Source organism: Marmota flaviventris, chromosome 1, assembly GCF_047511675.1.
Source record: "Marmota flaviventris isolate mMarFla1 chromosome 1, mMarFla1.hap1, whole genome shotgun sequence".
Classification (NCBI taxonomy): domain Eukaryota; kingdom Metazoa; phylum Chordata; class Mammalia; order Rodentia; family Sciuridae; genus Marmota; species Marmota flaviventris.
This window is the reverse complement of record NC_092498.1, coordinates 139,403,503-139,418,408: the sequence shown is the minus strand read 5'-3', so window position 1 is coordinate 139,418,408 and position 14,906 is coordinate 139,403,503. Positions and strand designations below refer to the sequence as shown.

The following is a 14,906-nucleotide window of genomic DNA, read 5'->3' as shown; positions in this document are numbered from 1 at the left end:
CAAGGGACCCTGGCTCCTAGCAGGAGGCCACTCAGGGACTGCCCAGGCTGGAGTGGAAGGGAAGGATTTTTATAAAAGGGCTCCCTCCCCGCTGCCCCAAGGAGACGTATTAAGGGGTGGAACAGCCGGAGAAGCTCCTCCCAGACAGGACACCCCGAAACCCACCCCACACGCGCCCCAGAGACCATCACCGTGGGTGGGCCAGCTGCCCAAGAGTAAGGGAAAGGAATGTGCTAGAACACCCCCCATCCTAGTTCTTGGTGCCTAGACTTCAGGGGGTGTCATGAGGCCTAAGGACCCCCCACACAAACACATAATCCAGGGAGTCACTGTGCCTTCCAAATGGCCAGTGAGATGAGATAGGATGACCCTCTCCCAGGGCAGGGGACAAAGGCAGGACGGGGCTCGAAAGACACGCAGGACTGTCGCGGCGCACGTGGCAGCTGCGTCCAGAGGTGCCATGCACCGTGCCAGGCTTGGGTTGGGGCCTCTGAACTAGATGTTTCCAAGGGAATGGGCTTGGTCACCCCTGCCCTGCCCCACCCTGGCCCTGCACAGTGGCCTTGACCCAGCTGGGGCTGCTCTTCCCCAAAGCAGCGGGGCTCCAGGCGGAGCAGTCGGGCTGCTCTCGTGGGGCCAGCAGAGCGGGCCTCGTGTGCGCACGCGCGGCACTGACCAGTCAACGTCCTGCCTGGTGGGCGGGGTCTCCTGCCGGCCCCCCGCAGCCCAGGGTCTCCACCTTCAGCCTGGAGTTGTCCTCGCCACACCGTCCCCTGGGCCCCACTCATCAATCCCGTCACCCTGGCTGATCAGGTGGGTCCTGACTCAGGGGTCCCTGCCCCTGCCCGAGCAGAGGGGCGCACGTCTGGGGTGCAGGGCGGCCACGGTGCAGTCGTGCGGCGCTCCGAAGCCGGATGGTCGGGCCCCTCTGGTGGTGAGCTTCTGGCCTCCCGAGCTGGCAGGGGCGGAGCAGGGAGGGAGAGGTGGCTCAGGAGCTGAGGCAGCCCAGCGTGGTCCCATTGTCCCAGGGTCACAGCCTGGAGTGGGGAGAGAAGCCCAGTGAACGGTGACATGGATACAGCAACGGCAGAGGGCCAGGGGTGTCGACGTGAGATGCCCCTGTCCCCTCTGAGGAAAGTGAAAGGCACTCTTACCAACGTGGGACCTACCATGCGCTGGGCTCCGTGCCAAGTGCCACACATATCTGACCTCATTGAAACCTGAGAGCAGCCTGCAGTGTAGGCACAGCGTAGCCCTTTCATGGGTGAAAACTGAGGCCCAGAGAGGTTATGTGTTTTGTTCAAGGATGCACAGCCAGGAAGGAGAGGGACAGGATATGAACTTGGAATGCTCCCGCTGGAGCCTGCAGCCTCTGGACTAGGGATGATTGTCACGGGCTGGGGGGAGGGTCCCCTAGGGCTGAAGACCCAGGCAAGGGTGTGAGTCCAGTACCCACACTATGGACGCCAGTGATACACAGAGACTGTATCACCCACAGCAGCCAAAGCACCTCAGTTCCGTTGTCCAGCACCTGCCTCTCCACTCATGGACTGGCGCCTGGCCCCTGATGGACACTGAAGGTCCCCTGCCTCCTCTTCTTACAGAGTTTATGTCCCGCTGTCCAGTTGAGCTCCTGCCCTCTCCTTCCTGACCTCTAGGAGAATAGCGTCACTGAGCGATGACCCAAATGACCCCAGAGTTTTGTAGCACCAGCTTCTCCTGGGTCCATCCTGGGGCTGCGAGCCCAGAGCCTAAGTGGCCTGAGTTGGGCAGGAGTTGGGCTGGAGGCTGCCTCCTCCTCCTGCCTTCCCCCTCAGATCCAGTTGGTGCTGAATCCTGTCAGGCCACCAGAGTAGGCTCACGGTCCCTCCTGGCAGACAAGGACCATCACCATATTGGGGACACCTGCTCCCTGGGACTCACCGTGCCTCAGCGCAGGACCTCATTGTACCCCAAGGCATTCCTGCCAAAGGGTTGCACGGCCCTCATTTTTCAGATTTGAAATGAGCTCAGAGAGACCCAGTGACCTGCTCAGGGACACACAGCAATCAAGCAGAGGAGTGAGCATTCTAATCTAAGCCCTCCTTAGTGTGGAGGGAGGAACTTCTAACTGCCAGGGAGGAAGGCTGAGCCCCTGGAGGAAGAGGAGACTCTGCCCACTAGGCTCAGCAAGCTCAGGGTCAGGATGACTGGAGGAGGGTCTAAGTCCAACCCCTGGGACCTTGAGGATCTTCAGGGGGGGCTCGGGCAGCTGCTCTGCCATACCTGTGGGTGCAGGTGGGGATTTGTGAAGTGCACCTGCGTATACTCATCCACATGTGTCCTCCAGTGTCACGGATGTGACTACCACACATGTGTGTCTGAGTGTGCCTGTGTGTGCAGGAATGTCCTTGTGTGTGGATGTCCGTGTGTCTACGTCTGAGTGCATGTGTGTGAGTGTGCAGAGGCATGTAAGGTAGTGTCCCCAGGTCTGGGGACCTGCGTGTGTACAACCAAGTGTGCCTGGGAGCATCTGGCAGAGCAGCGACAAGCAGGGGCCTGTCTGCCTGTCACCTGGAGAGCTCAGTCATGGAGGCTGGAGCGGAGACCCCCGCCCCCCAGGCTCCTGATCTCACCTAGGGCCATGGGCCTGCAGCCAGGAACAAGGGAGGGATGGAGGGACGTGGCCTGGCGTGTCACCAGGAGGAAGCAGGGCGTGAGGAAAGGGAGAAGCTGAGAGACTCCCTGTCTTTTCTTATGCCACGGAGACCGCGTGATGGGCCAGGCTGCTGGGCCAGGAGGATGTCCGTCAAGTCGGTCCTGGTGGAGGGTCCCTGAGCACATAACGGGGGGCTTGGTGGACCTGGGGCGCCACCTCGCCCTGGGGGGCTCCACTCAATGGGCATCAGCCTTCACTGGAGATCAAAAAGCAGCGAGTTGTGTGCCACAGGCCAACTCTGACCTGGACCCCAGGGGACCCCCCGAACCTGTGGGCAGGGCGGCTGCATGCGCTGGGGGTAGAGTTGGGGAGGGGGAGAAAGGTGACGGGGGCCGGAAGGCAGGGCAGTGGAGAGAGGCTGAAAGAGAAACCCACTCTGCAGACTTCCAGAAATGTCCGGGATGAGACAGGCGGCGATTGCGCTTTGGCAGCTTCTCCAGCATGTCCATGAGCTTGGTGAAGGTGGGCCTTTCCTCCTGCTCGAAGGCCCAGCAGAAAAGAAGAATGTCCTAAAAGAAACCAGTGAGTGGTCATTGATCGCAAGTTGTGACTTCTTTATTCGTCCTTGAGCCCTCAGTGACTCTTTCCCTTTGTCTACCCACCTCCATATCCCTACATCCTTCCCTCCCTCCAGCCACCCCCTACCATCCGTCCATCCACCATCCATCCACCATCCATCCATCCATCCACCATCCATCCATCCATCCATCCACCATCCATCCATCCATCCATCCACCATCCGTCCATCCACCATCCATCCATCCACCATCCATCCATCCACCATCTATTCATCCACCATCCATCCACCATCATCCATCCATCATCCATCCATCCATCCATCCATCCACCATCCATCCACCATCCATCCACCATCCATCCATCCATCCACCATCCATCCATCCACCATCCATCCACCATCCATCCATCCACCATCCATCCATCCACCATCCATCCATCCACCATCCATCCATCCACCATCCGTCCACCATCCGTCCACCATCCATCCACCATCCATCCATCCATCTATCCATCCATCCACCATCCATCCATCCACCATCTATCCATCCACCATCCATCCACATCCATCCATCCACCATCTATCCATCCACCATCCATGCATCCACCATCCATCATCACCATCCATCCATTCACCATCCATCTATCCACCATCCATCCACCATCCGTCTATCCACCATCCATCCACCATCCATCCATCCATCCACCATCTATCCATCCACCATCCATCCATCCACCATCCATCCACCATCCATCCATCCACCATCCGTCCACCCACCATCCGTCCATACACCATCCGTCCATCCACCATCCGTCCATCTACCATCTATCCATCCATCCATCCATCCACCATCCATCCACCACCTATCTACCTACCATCCATCCACCATCCATCCATCCACCATCCGTCCATCCACCATCCATCCATCCACCATCCGTCCATCCACCATCCGTCCATCCACCATCCATCCACCATCCATCATCACCATCCACCCATCCACCATCCATCCACCATCCATCATCACCATCCATCCATTCACCATCCATCCACCCACCATCCGTCCACCATCCGTCCATCCACCATCCATCCATCCACCATCCATCCATCCATGAACCTATCCATCCATCCATGTACCCATCTATCTATCCATCCATCCACCCATCAATGTGTATATCCATCCATCTACCCACTATCCACCACCCACCCATCCATCCATCCATCCATCCATGTATCCATCACCTATCCCTGTATCCATCCATCACCCACCCACCCTTGTATCTATTAGCCACCCATCCACGTCAGTTCCCTTCCCTCCTTCTTTATCTACCACCCATCCATTCTCCATTCCACCTGCTCTGAGGCCATATAACACACTAGGCAGGCTCTATGCTAGAAGGTTTGGGATACATCAGCATCAACAATACTCCCTGAGGAATTTCTTGGCATTTTCCTCAAAACTGAGGGACAGAAGGGAATCCTAAAGTCTGCAGCCCCATCCCAATAATATAAGAACCCTTCAAAGCCACAGAGGAGAAACATGACTATTTATGGTCTCCTTATCCAAGAAAGGAAGGAAACCTGGAGGCAGGTAATCCTGACAGACGTACCAGGTAATTACTGCTCCCCTGAATCATCTGCCTCTGATCAAAAGAGAGGAGTCTTCCTGCTGTGTTTAAGAGGAAGATTATTCATTTATAACCAGGGCTCTCTGTTCCTCTATATCTTGTTCTGAGTTGGATAATGCCTTAAAATTATTAGGCAGATGCACATAAAAGTAACACCAATAATATTTATGATATCTTAATGAAGATGTTTTGAAAATAACAGAATGAGAGGATTTGTTGGGGCTCTCTGACTCCACAATCCATTGCTAGGAAAAACCTAAGCAGGTGTTACTACGCCCCTGGTGGCAGGCACCTGAAATTGCAGGCATAGTGCTGGGGCATTGCTTGCTGAACTCCAAACCAAACTTAAGAAGGTTGCAGGGTTTTTTTGTTTTTGTTTTGTTTTGTTTATTTTTTGGTCACCCCAAGGAAAGCATTTGTAGCCTTAACATGCAGGGAAAAAGAAAACCCAGGATTGTGTCTGCATCTCCCTTGTGCCCCAGACCTGGAATACTCCGGGATCGACTTACCGAGATTTCTTTTCCCATGCCAATCTGGCTGAGGCTGGGCTTCATGCCTGTGCCCATCTGCCATATTATTGCCTCGGCTGGTTGGGTCTTGAAAGGCCACTCCCTGGCATGGAGTTCGTACCAGATCGTGCTGTTGGCAGACAGATTAGAGGGGTGCTGATGTGGTTCAGCATGCTGACCCTGCACCCTCCTCACCAACGCCCACCCACCCCGTCCTCCTGGCTGACCACTCCTTTCTCCAATTTCTTCGTCCTGGGGGTGGCATCGTGCCCCCTGGGACCCAAGTCAAGCTCTCTCCACCTCTTAGGCATCATACTTATTTGGGGATACTCTCTGTGATGCCTGAATTAAAATGAACCAAATCGAAGAAGCTGAATAGTTTGCTAGATAACGGTGCGGATCTCTGACCCTGCATCTGTAGTTCTAGGAAGCCACTGCAGGTGAATGATTGGGGACATCCATTCCCTAGCCAGGATGTTCTCCATGACACTGTAGATAATACCAAAAAGATGAGAACACAATTCCCAGTAAGAGAATTTGGTTGTCTGTGTCATGGTAAATCCACACAGTGAAATGGAAGATTATGTTGTGATGAGAACATTTCAAAGAAATTTTGCTGACATTAAAAAAAAAGAAATGCTCCACAGATTTTTTCTAAGTTTAAAAAGCAGGACACAAGACTGTACATAGGGTCTGAGGTTATTTTTTTTAAAAAAAATCATTATATGCATAAAAGACTAAGATATAACAGTGAAATGTGAACAGGGGCTAACTCTAGACCGTCAGAGTTTTCTTCTTTTATACTTGAGTTTTCTAAGTATGAGCCATTCTTTACAACGATGGAAAGACTAAGAGGAGGAAAACAGGTTTGCAAATCTGACTGATGGGATTCTTCTAGCGAAATGATACGGGGAGGTGACTTCAGCCCCCAGCACAGGTGTTCTTAGGTGCCAAAAGAGAATCGTGATGAAAGTGGGAGAACTTTTATCTGGGATGCTGAGCAGTGGAGGAGTTTGATGCTACAGTTATCCGGGGAGGCTTATGTGTCATCATCTGCTTTATAAATCATGACGTTGTAACGAGCAGAGAAAAACTTGCTTAAGGTTCAGAGAGGTTGTGTGCCTTATCCAGGACCACACAGCCCATCAGAGGGGCAGCTAGGTGTTGAACCCTGTCCAGTGGACTCAGAGCATGCTGTACTGGGAAGCTTGTACTCCATCCCACTCGAAAGCCCTTTGTCATCAGGGAAGTGAGGATTTGGGGGTACAACCTTGTAGCTGATGGTCGGAGCTTGGGGAAGGAGGTACAAATGGATTGTGGGAGAGGGGAGGGTTCCCTTCGGGGGCTCTTCCCTGTCCTGGGTGCCTTCTAGATGTTTTCTCATTCAGTTCTTAGAACTCCGCAGTGGGTTTTGTTATCCTTGATTGACAGGGGAGGGAAGCCGGGCTTTGGCTGGCGACATCACTCCCAAGCCCACTGGGGCTGCAGGGCTAAAGCTCCAGCCGTGGCCACAGGTGTGCATCCCAGCTCCTGCAATGATTGACAGAAGGCCAAGCACCGAGCCATCCGGGGGCCTCAGTTTTCTCACCTGCCAATTGGGAAGAACGTGGTCCCCAGGATATAAATCACAATGGCAGGAGACGGCATGCGCACACAGAAAAGCTTAACGCAGCGCTCAACCCACTTTTAAAAGTTCAGTGTTGCTCTCAGTCATCCCTGAGCACGAGGCTCCCAAGCAACAGGATGCTCCTAATTGGCAGGAACCCAAGAGCGCCAGGTCCTTCGCAATTCAGCAGTGTCAGAAATAAAACCCTCATTAAAACTTCCTTTCAAACCTAACTTTAAGAGAAATTCACTTGCAGAAAAAAAGAATTGCTCAAGATGAAAATTCCAGTGGAAAACCAATTACTTACTCGGGTACATTTTGTTAATTGCTTTTTTTTTTCCCCCAGTGCTAAATGTACACTAAAATATACCAACTTAATTACTGCAATTTGGTTTCAGATAACAATATCTAACTAGATAAAGATTTGGGCATTAACTAATCAAGGCGAGTGACAGCCTTTAATGGGGCCCAAGTGACAGATGTTGAGAATCCTGGTCTCCTCAAAAACCGCGCATCGGGGGTGGATGAGGAGGGGGCGGTGAGGGTGCTTTGCCAAGGGAGACTGTCTCTCTGTCAAGTCTCAGCAAAACCGAAACATCTACAGGCCTGCGATGTGCCCAGACCCTTCCCCAGCGTGGCCCCCAGCCCTTGGGTCCACGCCATGGACAAGACCAAGCAAAGATGAGCCACACCCCAACCCCAAGAGAGGATCTTGAATGTTTCTATCACAAAGCAATTAAAGAATGACAAGTGATAACTGTTTAAGGCGAAGGACATGGTAATTATCCTGATTTGATCATGACACAAGTATCCAGGTATTTAAATGCTACATTGTACCCCATAAATACATGCAATGATTCTGCACCAATTGTACCTAAGATAAAACTTTTAAAATAGAATACAAAGGAGGTGCTACTATGTAATCTCTGAGACTAGGTCCCAGGGGTCACTCAGGTTCCCAGCCGCCATGCTATTAGCTCACTGAGGCACGTGAGGTGAGGGAGGAGCTGAGGCCTCCCCCTGACAGCCATGTGAGTGGCCACCTGGGAAATAGCTCCTGAGTCCCCCCCAGCCTTCCGAGGAGACCCAGCCCTGGCACTGGCACCTTGTGACAAACCAAGGACAACTCAGAGTCATTCAGGGAACCTCCCTCAAATCCCTGACCTAAGAAACTGGAGATGAGAGATTTGTCCTGTGTTGCTCAGTTTGGGGGAAATTTGTTACACAGCAATCCATAACAGATACAACCCTGAATCTTACATCAGCAGCATCTGATGCTGTCCTAGCACACTGTCGGTATTTGGTACATAGTTTTTGAATGAGTGAATGGGTTGGGTAACTAGTTATGGCCACATAATACCCCACTCAGATCCCCCCAGGGGCACTCAGATCTAGCCACCATGCTCCCCCCCACAGGTGCCCTTGGCCCTTGCAAATGCCTCAAAGGAAGTCTAGGGGAGTGACCTCTGCCCAGGCAGTGGCTCCTGATGGCCCCGGGGGACCACCTACCCAAGTGCAAAGACGTCCGAGTGCTTGGAGAAGGGGAGCTTGTCCTCCTCTGTGTCGGGGGACAGCTGGCGGATGATCTCCGGCGCCAGGTGGCACAGCCAGCCGTTCTGGATGCGCAGTTTGTCTTCTCGCCTGGAGAAGCGAAGCACAGAGTGAGCTCAGCTTTACAGCCCAGAGGACCAGTCCCCCCACCCCTGACCCGAGTCCCCAGAGTTTTTTTTGCTTTTTTTTTTTTTTTTTTGCGGCTGGGTTTTTTTTGCTTCCCTCCTGTGGACACCGCCTGATCCTCCACAGGAGGCTGAGACCCAGGGGAAGGTGCAGGAAGAGAGGTAAAGGGAGCATGACCGAGAGAGAACTCAGCCTCCAGACCATCGCTGGGTCTCCTCGGAGGGACCCGGGCTTGGCTGGATTCCAAGCTGCAGCCGCGGGAACCCAGCCAAGCTGAGGGTTCGCTGGGCCTCAGCCCGCTGGGGCATTTGGTCAGCGGCTTAGCACAGGTGTGCCACACCAGGACCCCGGCCACTGTCCCCGCCTGCAGCCTCATGCTAGGAGGAGACTGGCCCGTAAGTGACGGGCTGCTTATGTGGCCAGGTGATACCAACACCTCTGTTCTCATTTAGGGGTTCTCAACCTTGGCATGATTGGCACTTAGGTCTGGAGAGCTCTTTGTCACAGGCTGTCCTCTGTAGTGTGGCAGCACAGCTGTCCCCCACGCCCCCTGTTGAGACAACTAAAAACATCTCCAGACGTTGCCAAAGGGCCCCTGGGTATGGGGCACGTCGGCCCTGGAATGAACAGTGGTCTAAAATCCAGTGTTTCCTCATTAAAAACCCGAGGCTGGCCCCTGGGTCATGCACCACGGCCAGGCCAGGACACGTCCTCGGCTAGAAGGACCCATGGGTGAACCCTGGAGCCGCAGAGTGGAGGGGGTTCTCACTTCCAGAATCAGGGGCACCTGCGAGGCCCAAGGATCTCGTGTTGCTGGCCGTGTGAGGGACGCTGAGCAGCCCCGGGCCCTCGCTCCCATCTGCAAATGGGACACAGCAATCTGCAGTCCCACGGCTGGTGCAGGGCGGCCACCAGGGCCAGATGAGGTGGACACGCTCATGACCTGGGCTGCCCCGTGTCCCTGTACACACACAGTGTATGTGACTTGGAGAACGCGGGGTAATGTATGCAGTCAGTGTGCACGTGACGCACCAGGTCACAGGTGTTGTGTGTCTATACCCTTGAGGTGGACGAGCCATTCTCCTCACATGACAGAGGTCATCGGGGACGGGTGGCCTGCTGTGGCCACAAGGGCAAGCTTGCCTGTTCCATGTCACCCCAAATGCCTGTCCTGCTCTTTCTGCCTCGCTGGGTCAGCCAAGGACCGGCATTGCGGGGTCACCAGGACAGGAGGAGTGTGCCACATAAGCACCATCAGCAGGGACAGGCATGGGCCCATGCCTCAGAGGGGACCAGGTGCCAGGCCTAGCACAGACGCCCTGGGGTGCCATGTTCCCATGGTGACGGTCCTCCAAGGGCGAGCCCGAGTCATCTTCACTATGATTATTATTATTATTAATCACAGGCTGCGGGCGGCTGGCGTGAGGGGGCTGGCCCCGTCAATGCCACCTCTTGGGCGGCTGGGGCAAGGGGCTGGCCCCGTCAATGACACCTTTTCTTGGTGGCAGCAGAACAGCTGTGTGCTGGGGTCTCTGTGGATGGGCAGAGCACGCTCACTTTAAAGTGACCCAATAAAATGAGCACGCCCCAGGCCAGGCATGTCCTCTGCTGAGCACCGGCTGTATACTAGGTTTCCCATCCCATGTAAACCCACCCTGGAAGGGCGCCATCTCTATTCCACAGGTGAGGAGACAGGCTCAGTCCTGTAAATGACCTGCCCAGGGTCTCGGAGGTAATAAGTTATTAAATGAGCCAGGGCCAGTGTGACTGTGTCTCTACTCCCCGGCCCCTGGACTAGACCCCCGAGAACTCTGCCTGGGCTTTGGGGGACAGCACCCCTAGGAAGCAAAGCCCAAGCCCTAGTAATCGGTCACATTTCATCTTTGAAATCGCCATGTGAAGAAGGCACTATTGATGCCTGCCTCCCACCCCCATTTCACAGATGAGGAAACCGAGGCTCGGGGGGTCAGATGTGTATTTAATAAAAATAAGTTGCTGTCATCGATTCCCGTGGTGTTTATGGACCGCATGGGTCCCTCTTGAAGTTCATTTGCTCAAGCCCTGACCCCTGACGTGACTGGAACTGAAGATAGGGCATTTATAGGAAAGGAATTAAGTCTGGGCCCCTCATCTAATAGGACTTGGGTCCTTATAAGAAGAGGAGGAGTCCTCATAGATGTCTCTTCTCCTGAGTCACAGAGAGGCCCTGTGAGGTCACCGTGAGAAGGGAGAGAGCCCTCGTCAGAAACTGAGATGCCACACCTCAATCTGGAACTTTCTAGTCCCAGAGCTGTGAGAAAATAAAGATTATTTGTTTAAGCCGAGCAGCTTGTGGCGTTTTGTTATAGCAGCCCGGGCGCACTAATACCTCATACCATCCAGGCCCACCTCATGAGGGCTCATTCAGGCAGCTCCCTGCGATGCCCGCAGCCCGGCCAGTGCTCCTCCTTCCACTTCTATCATCCCGTGGTCCCCAGGCTGCCAATCCGGGCCCCGAGGCCCCCTGTTCAAGGGGTGACTCCTAGACTCCAGTTTCTGCCCTGGGGGCTCCAGCTGGGGGCACGTCCTGCCTGGAGGGGCCTCTTCACAAACAGGAGGCAGGCGACTGTGACCTGATGTCCAGCAGGGGACTTGCAGAGCCCCAGAGCTTCCGTGGAGGTAGAGGTTATCCACTAGATGGGAAAAGCTCTGGGGCTCATGGTCCCCATCCTGCCTAGGAGACTGTGGAAGATGAAAGAAGGCCACCATAGTCACTGTGACCTCTCCCTCTGCTCCCCTTGAATCTGTGCTGGCCTTGGGTGACCTGACTGTTGTGGGAGGAGTGTTTGGGGACCTCAGAGGTGAGGTCTCTTGCAGGTTTGCAGCCTCCCCCTGGGCACCTCCAGTGCTCCAGCTGACGGAACCCAGCTGCCGCCGCAGAGTCTGGCCACCCGGAGACCAGTGCAGTCCCAGAGACAGGGGAAAGGAGGGGACGTGAGGGGGAGAGAATGGCGGGAGGCCTCCCCCAGGCCCCTGCTGCCCCAGCCACCCCCACCCAGGTGCCCAGATGTGTGCAGAAGGCTTGCGGTCAACTCCAAGTTCAACCCACCGGGCTGCACCTACACGGCTCCAGCCACCGAGGCTCAATGGAGCCATCGATCCACAGAGCCACAGGAATGACAGCAGCTAGCCTTAAGCCACCAGGCTCAGGATGGCCTTTGACCTGATAATAAAGAACTGGGCCAGGGGTAGAACCCAGGAAGCCACCCACAGCTCTGTGGGGACAGCTGGGAAGCCCAGTCTCTTTGCTGGGAGTTGTGGCGGAGGGCTCCCTGGCCTCTCCCTGGCCTCTGACTGGTCTGCGGTGACAAGAGGCTGGGCTGGGGCTGGGGACGGGGTGACTTGGCTGATCTTTCTTTCGGGTGGACACTGGGAGCTGAAGGAAAGAGCACTCAGGTCGTCTGTCACCCCATGTCCTCCTCTGCCGACACCTGGGGTCCACCACCTACTTCTTCAGCCCAGGCAGGTTATGCACCACACAGAAATGGCCCAGTTTGGCCAGATTTCGGGGGATCTGGCTTAGAGTCAAGGCATCAGAGAGCAGGCGCACAATCCCGCCCCCAGGGGTGCTGGGGTGCACCTCCAAGAAATCAATGGTGGCCCAAAGCGGATGAAAGGAAAGAGAAGGAACAGAAGTCTGGAGACACCCTCCAGGAGAGACAGGCCGCTCCTTCTAAGATGCATGACGAGAGAAACACACAGGGTTTAAAGTGTGTGTGTGTGTGTGTGTGTGTGTGCGCGCAAAAACATACACTCCAAATTAACCATCGCAAGCCTAGACCTGAATCATGAGTTGCTTATTGGGGATCTCGCTGGTTCTCCGTGGTCAACTCCGTGTGGCCTGCTCTAGGGCAAAGGGCAGTGGGAGTTAATTGCTCAGCCATGGTTAATCATTCCCCGGGTACCACTGGGGAGGTCTATGCAAATTAATCCTCACCGGACTTGCTGGCTGCTTGTCCGCGTCAGGCTCTCTTGTCACTGAAGAACCTTCTAGGTAGCATCATTTTCTTGTCGGCAAGGAAACCCAAGTTCAGGGACATTGGGCACCTTGACTAAAGTCACAGTTAATAAGTGGCAGAGCCACATCAGGCCCCACGTGGGTCTGACTTTAAATCCTCGGTTCTTAACTGTACTCTGGCTGTACTAAAATTAATTAGTTCCTCGGGCGGCGTTGAACAAGGGCTCTCGGGCGATTCTAGCTTCTGTCATTTAGGGTGAGCTAGACGCAAGGGCCCGGGCCTGGAAGGACTTAGGGATGCTCTGAGCTCGGTGACATGTACTCCCAAGTGCCATGTGCAGGACAGGTGAGCAAGGTGCTGCTGCCCACCCACTCAGCTCTGTGACCCCGGGCCCAACACCAAATCCAGGTCACCCGAGATATTTGGGGTGAGTTCAGCCATCCAGAACACCTCTGGGCCCTTTGGCCACCTCTCACCTGCCAGCCTGCAGCACCCCGGAAATGCTGAAGAGCCCAAAGTCCGTGATGACCACTTTGCCGTTGTCGTAGAAGACGTTCTTGGATTTGAGGTCCTTGTGAAGGATCCCCTTGGCGTGGAGGTAACCCATGCCCTGCAAAACGTAAACACACGGGGGCCCCCCCATCGGTCACCCTCGTGGGGAGTGCACTCCTGTCCCGCCACCCTTGGAGCCTGGAAGTGGGGTGGGGGCAGGCACGGCAGGGGGAACAGATCACCCCCCCATCACCAACCTGCCACTCCCCTCAGACCACTTCAAAGCCATCTCCATTTAGCTGGCTTGCTTGAGAGGGGGCAAGGTCCCCAGAGGAAGAAATGACATCAGCCACCTTCTCCCACTTCCCCTTTAAAAACTAACTCCTCTGCAGTTCCTGCTCGTTCCCAGGGAGACGAGGAGCAGGGTCCACTCCTGGGGGTCTGGCTCAAGGGCAAACACAGAGATTTTGTTTGTCTTTGTGAACAAGCTCATCTTCCGCGTCTTCTCAGGCTCCTAACTCTTCCAATGGGCAGTAGAAGTGCAAGACCAACTGACTAACAAGGTACCTGCAGGAAACCCAGGGTCTTCCTGCTTGTTTTAATCCCAAAGGGACACTGAGGACCCATGATTCCCCAGCAGCTGTGCAGGGAGATCATTTGTGCTGCTGGGAATTCAAGGACTCCAAGAAAATGGATCCCAGCCCAAGAACTGAGCAACCTGTGTGCCCACTGGCCCTCGCAGAGGTCAGAGCACCCTGACGATGAGATGCCAAACAGAGACCAAAGGCCACTCCCAATGGTCCTATCAACAAAATCCTGACTTTTTGCACAATCTGGTGTATATATATATTTTTTTTTTGGGGGGGGGGCAGATACCAGGGATTGAACTCTGGGGCACTCGACCCCTGAGCCACATCCCCAGCCCTATTTTGTATTTTATTTAGAGACAGGATCTCACTGAGTTGCTTAGCGCCTTACTGTGGCTGAGGCTGGCTTTGAACTCACGATCCTCCTGCCTCAGCCTCCCAAGCTGCCGGGATGATGACAGGCGTGTGCCACTGCGCCCGGCACAATCTGGTATTTTTCAGGTCAAGTCTGATCTCTTTGAAGTCCTGATGGGCCAAACCCAGACCCTGAGTGTCAGGATCCCCAGGGGTTTCCCAGGGGGGGCCTGGTCTTTCTGAGGGTCCGGCAGGGGAGGGGTGCAGCGCCTACTGTACCTTCACAATTTCCTGAGCGATCTGTCTGGTTTTGTTGACATCCAGGACGATCTTGGCATCCCTCACCACCGAATAGAGTGTCCGTCCCTTGCAGAGACTGCAAAGCAAAAGGACAAGACGGTTTACTGAAATGATTGGCAGTTGTTAAGAAGTGACCCACTGCAGTGACGAGAAGTCACAGATAATTGGGTGGAAGGGCCGCTCTGGTACCTATGGGTTAACGACCGACGACCCGGGACCAAACCTCAGATCTGGTTCTGGGATGAAGACCTGGGGCAGAGGTTCTCATAGATTCTTCGAGAATTCCCAACAAGTTCCCGGGATGCAAAGACCCCTGCAGAATCTAGCCCCGTCCAGAGAAGGGGGTGGCCACCGGCTGTGTATCCCAGGGTCCCAACAATGGAAAGCCATGCAGAAACCACCCAGCGGATGGTGGGTCCTCAGCTGTCACTCAGACAGCTCTCTGCCTGCCTGTGTGTGGGGACAGTGACAGGAGACTAACAGTGTGGCAGCTGATGTGTGCTAAGGACCATCAGCAAAAGCGCCTTGGTCCTCGAGGCGGGG

The 14,906-nt window shown here is 54.7% G+C and overlaps 1 protein-coding gene across 1 annotated transcript in view; it reads right to left on the bottom strand.

Moving 5' to 3' along the window:
* Window positions 1-795: 795 nt before the first annotated feature.
* Ksr2 (kinase suppressor of ras 2) overlaps window positions 796-14,906 on the bottom strand; it is a 354,619-nt gene continuing 340,508 nt past the window's right edge. Inside the window, exons 15-20 of the mRNA XM_027949191.2 lie at window positions 14,343-14,439; window positions 13,107-13,240; window positions 8,465-8,596; window positions 5,350-5,479; window positions 3,074-3,207; window positions 796-1,037 (exon numbers count right to left, since the gene is read on the bottom strand). Coding sequence (XP_027804992.2) covers window positions 1,031-1,037; window positions 3,074-3,207; window positions 5,350-5,479; window positions 8,465-8,596; window positions 13,107-13,240; window positions 14,343-14,439 — 634 coding nt within the window. The 3' untranslated portion in view covers window positions 796-1,030. The remainder of the gene's footprint in view (window positions 1,038-3,073; window positions 3,208-5,349; window positions 5,480-8,464; window positions 8,597-13,106; window positions 13,241-14,342; window positions 14,440-14,906) is intronic.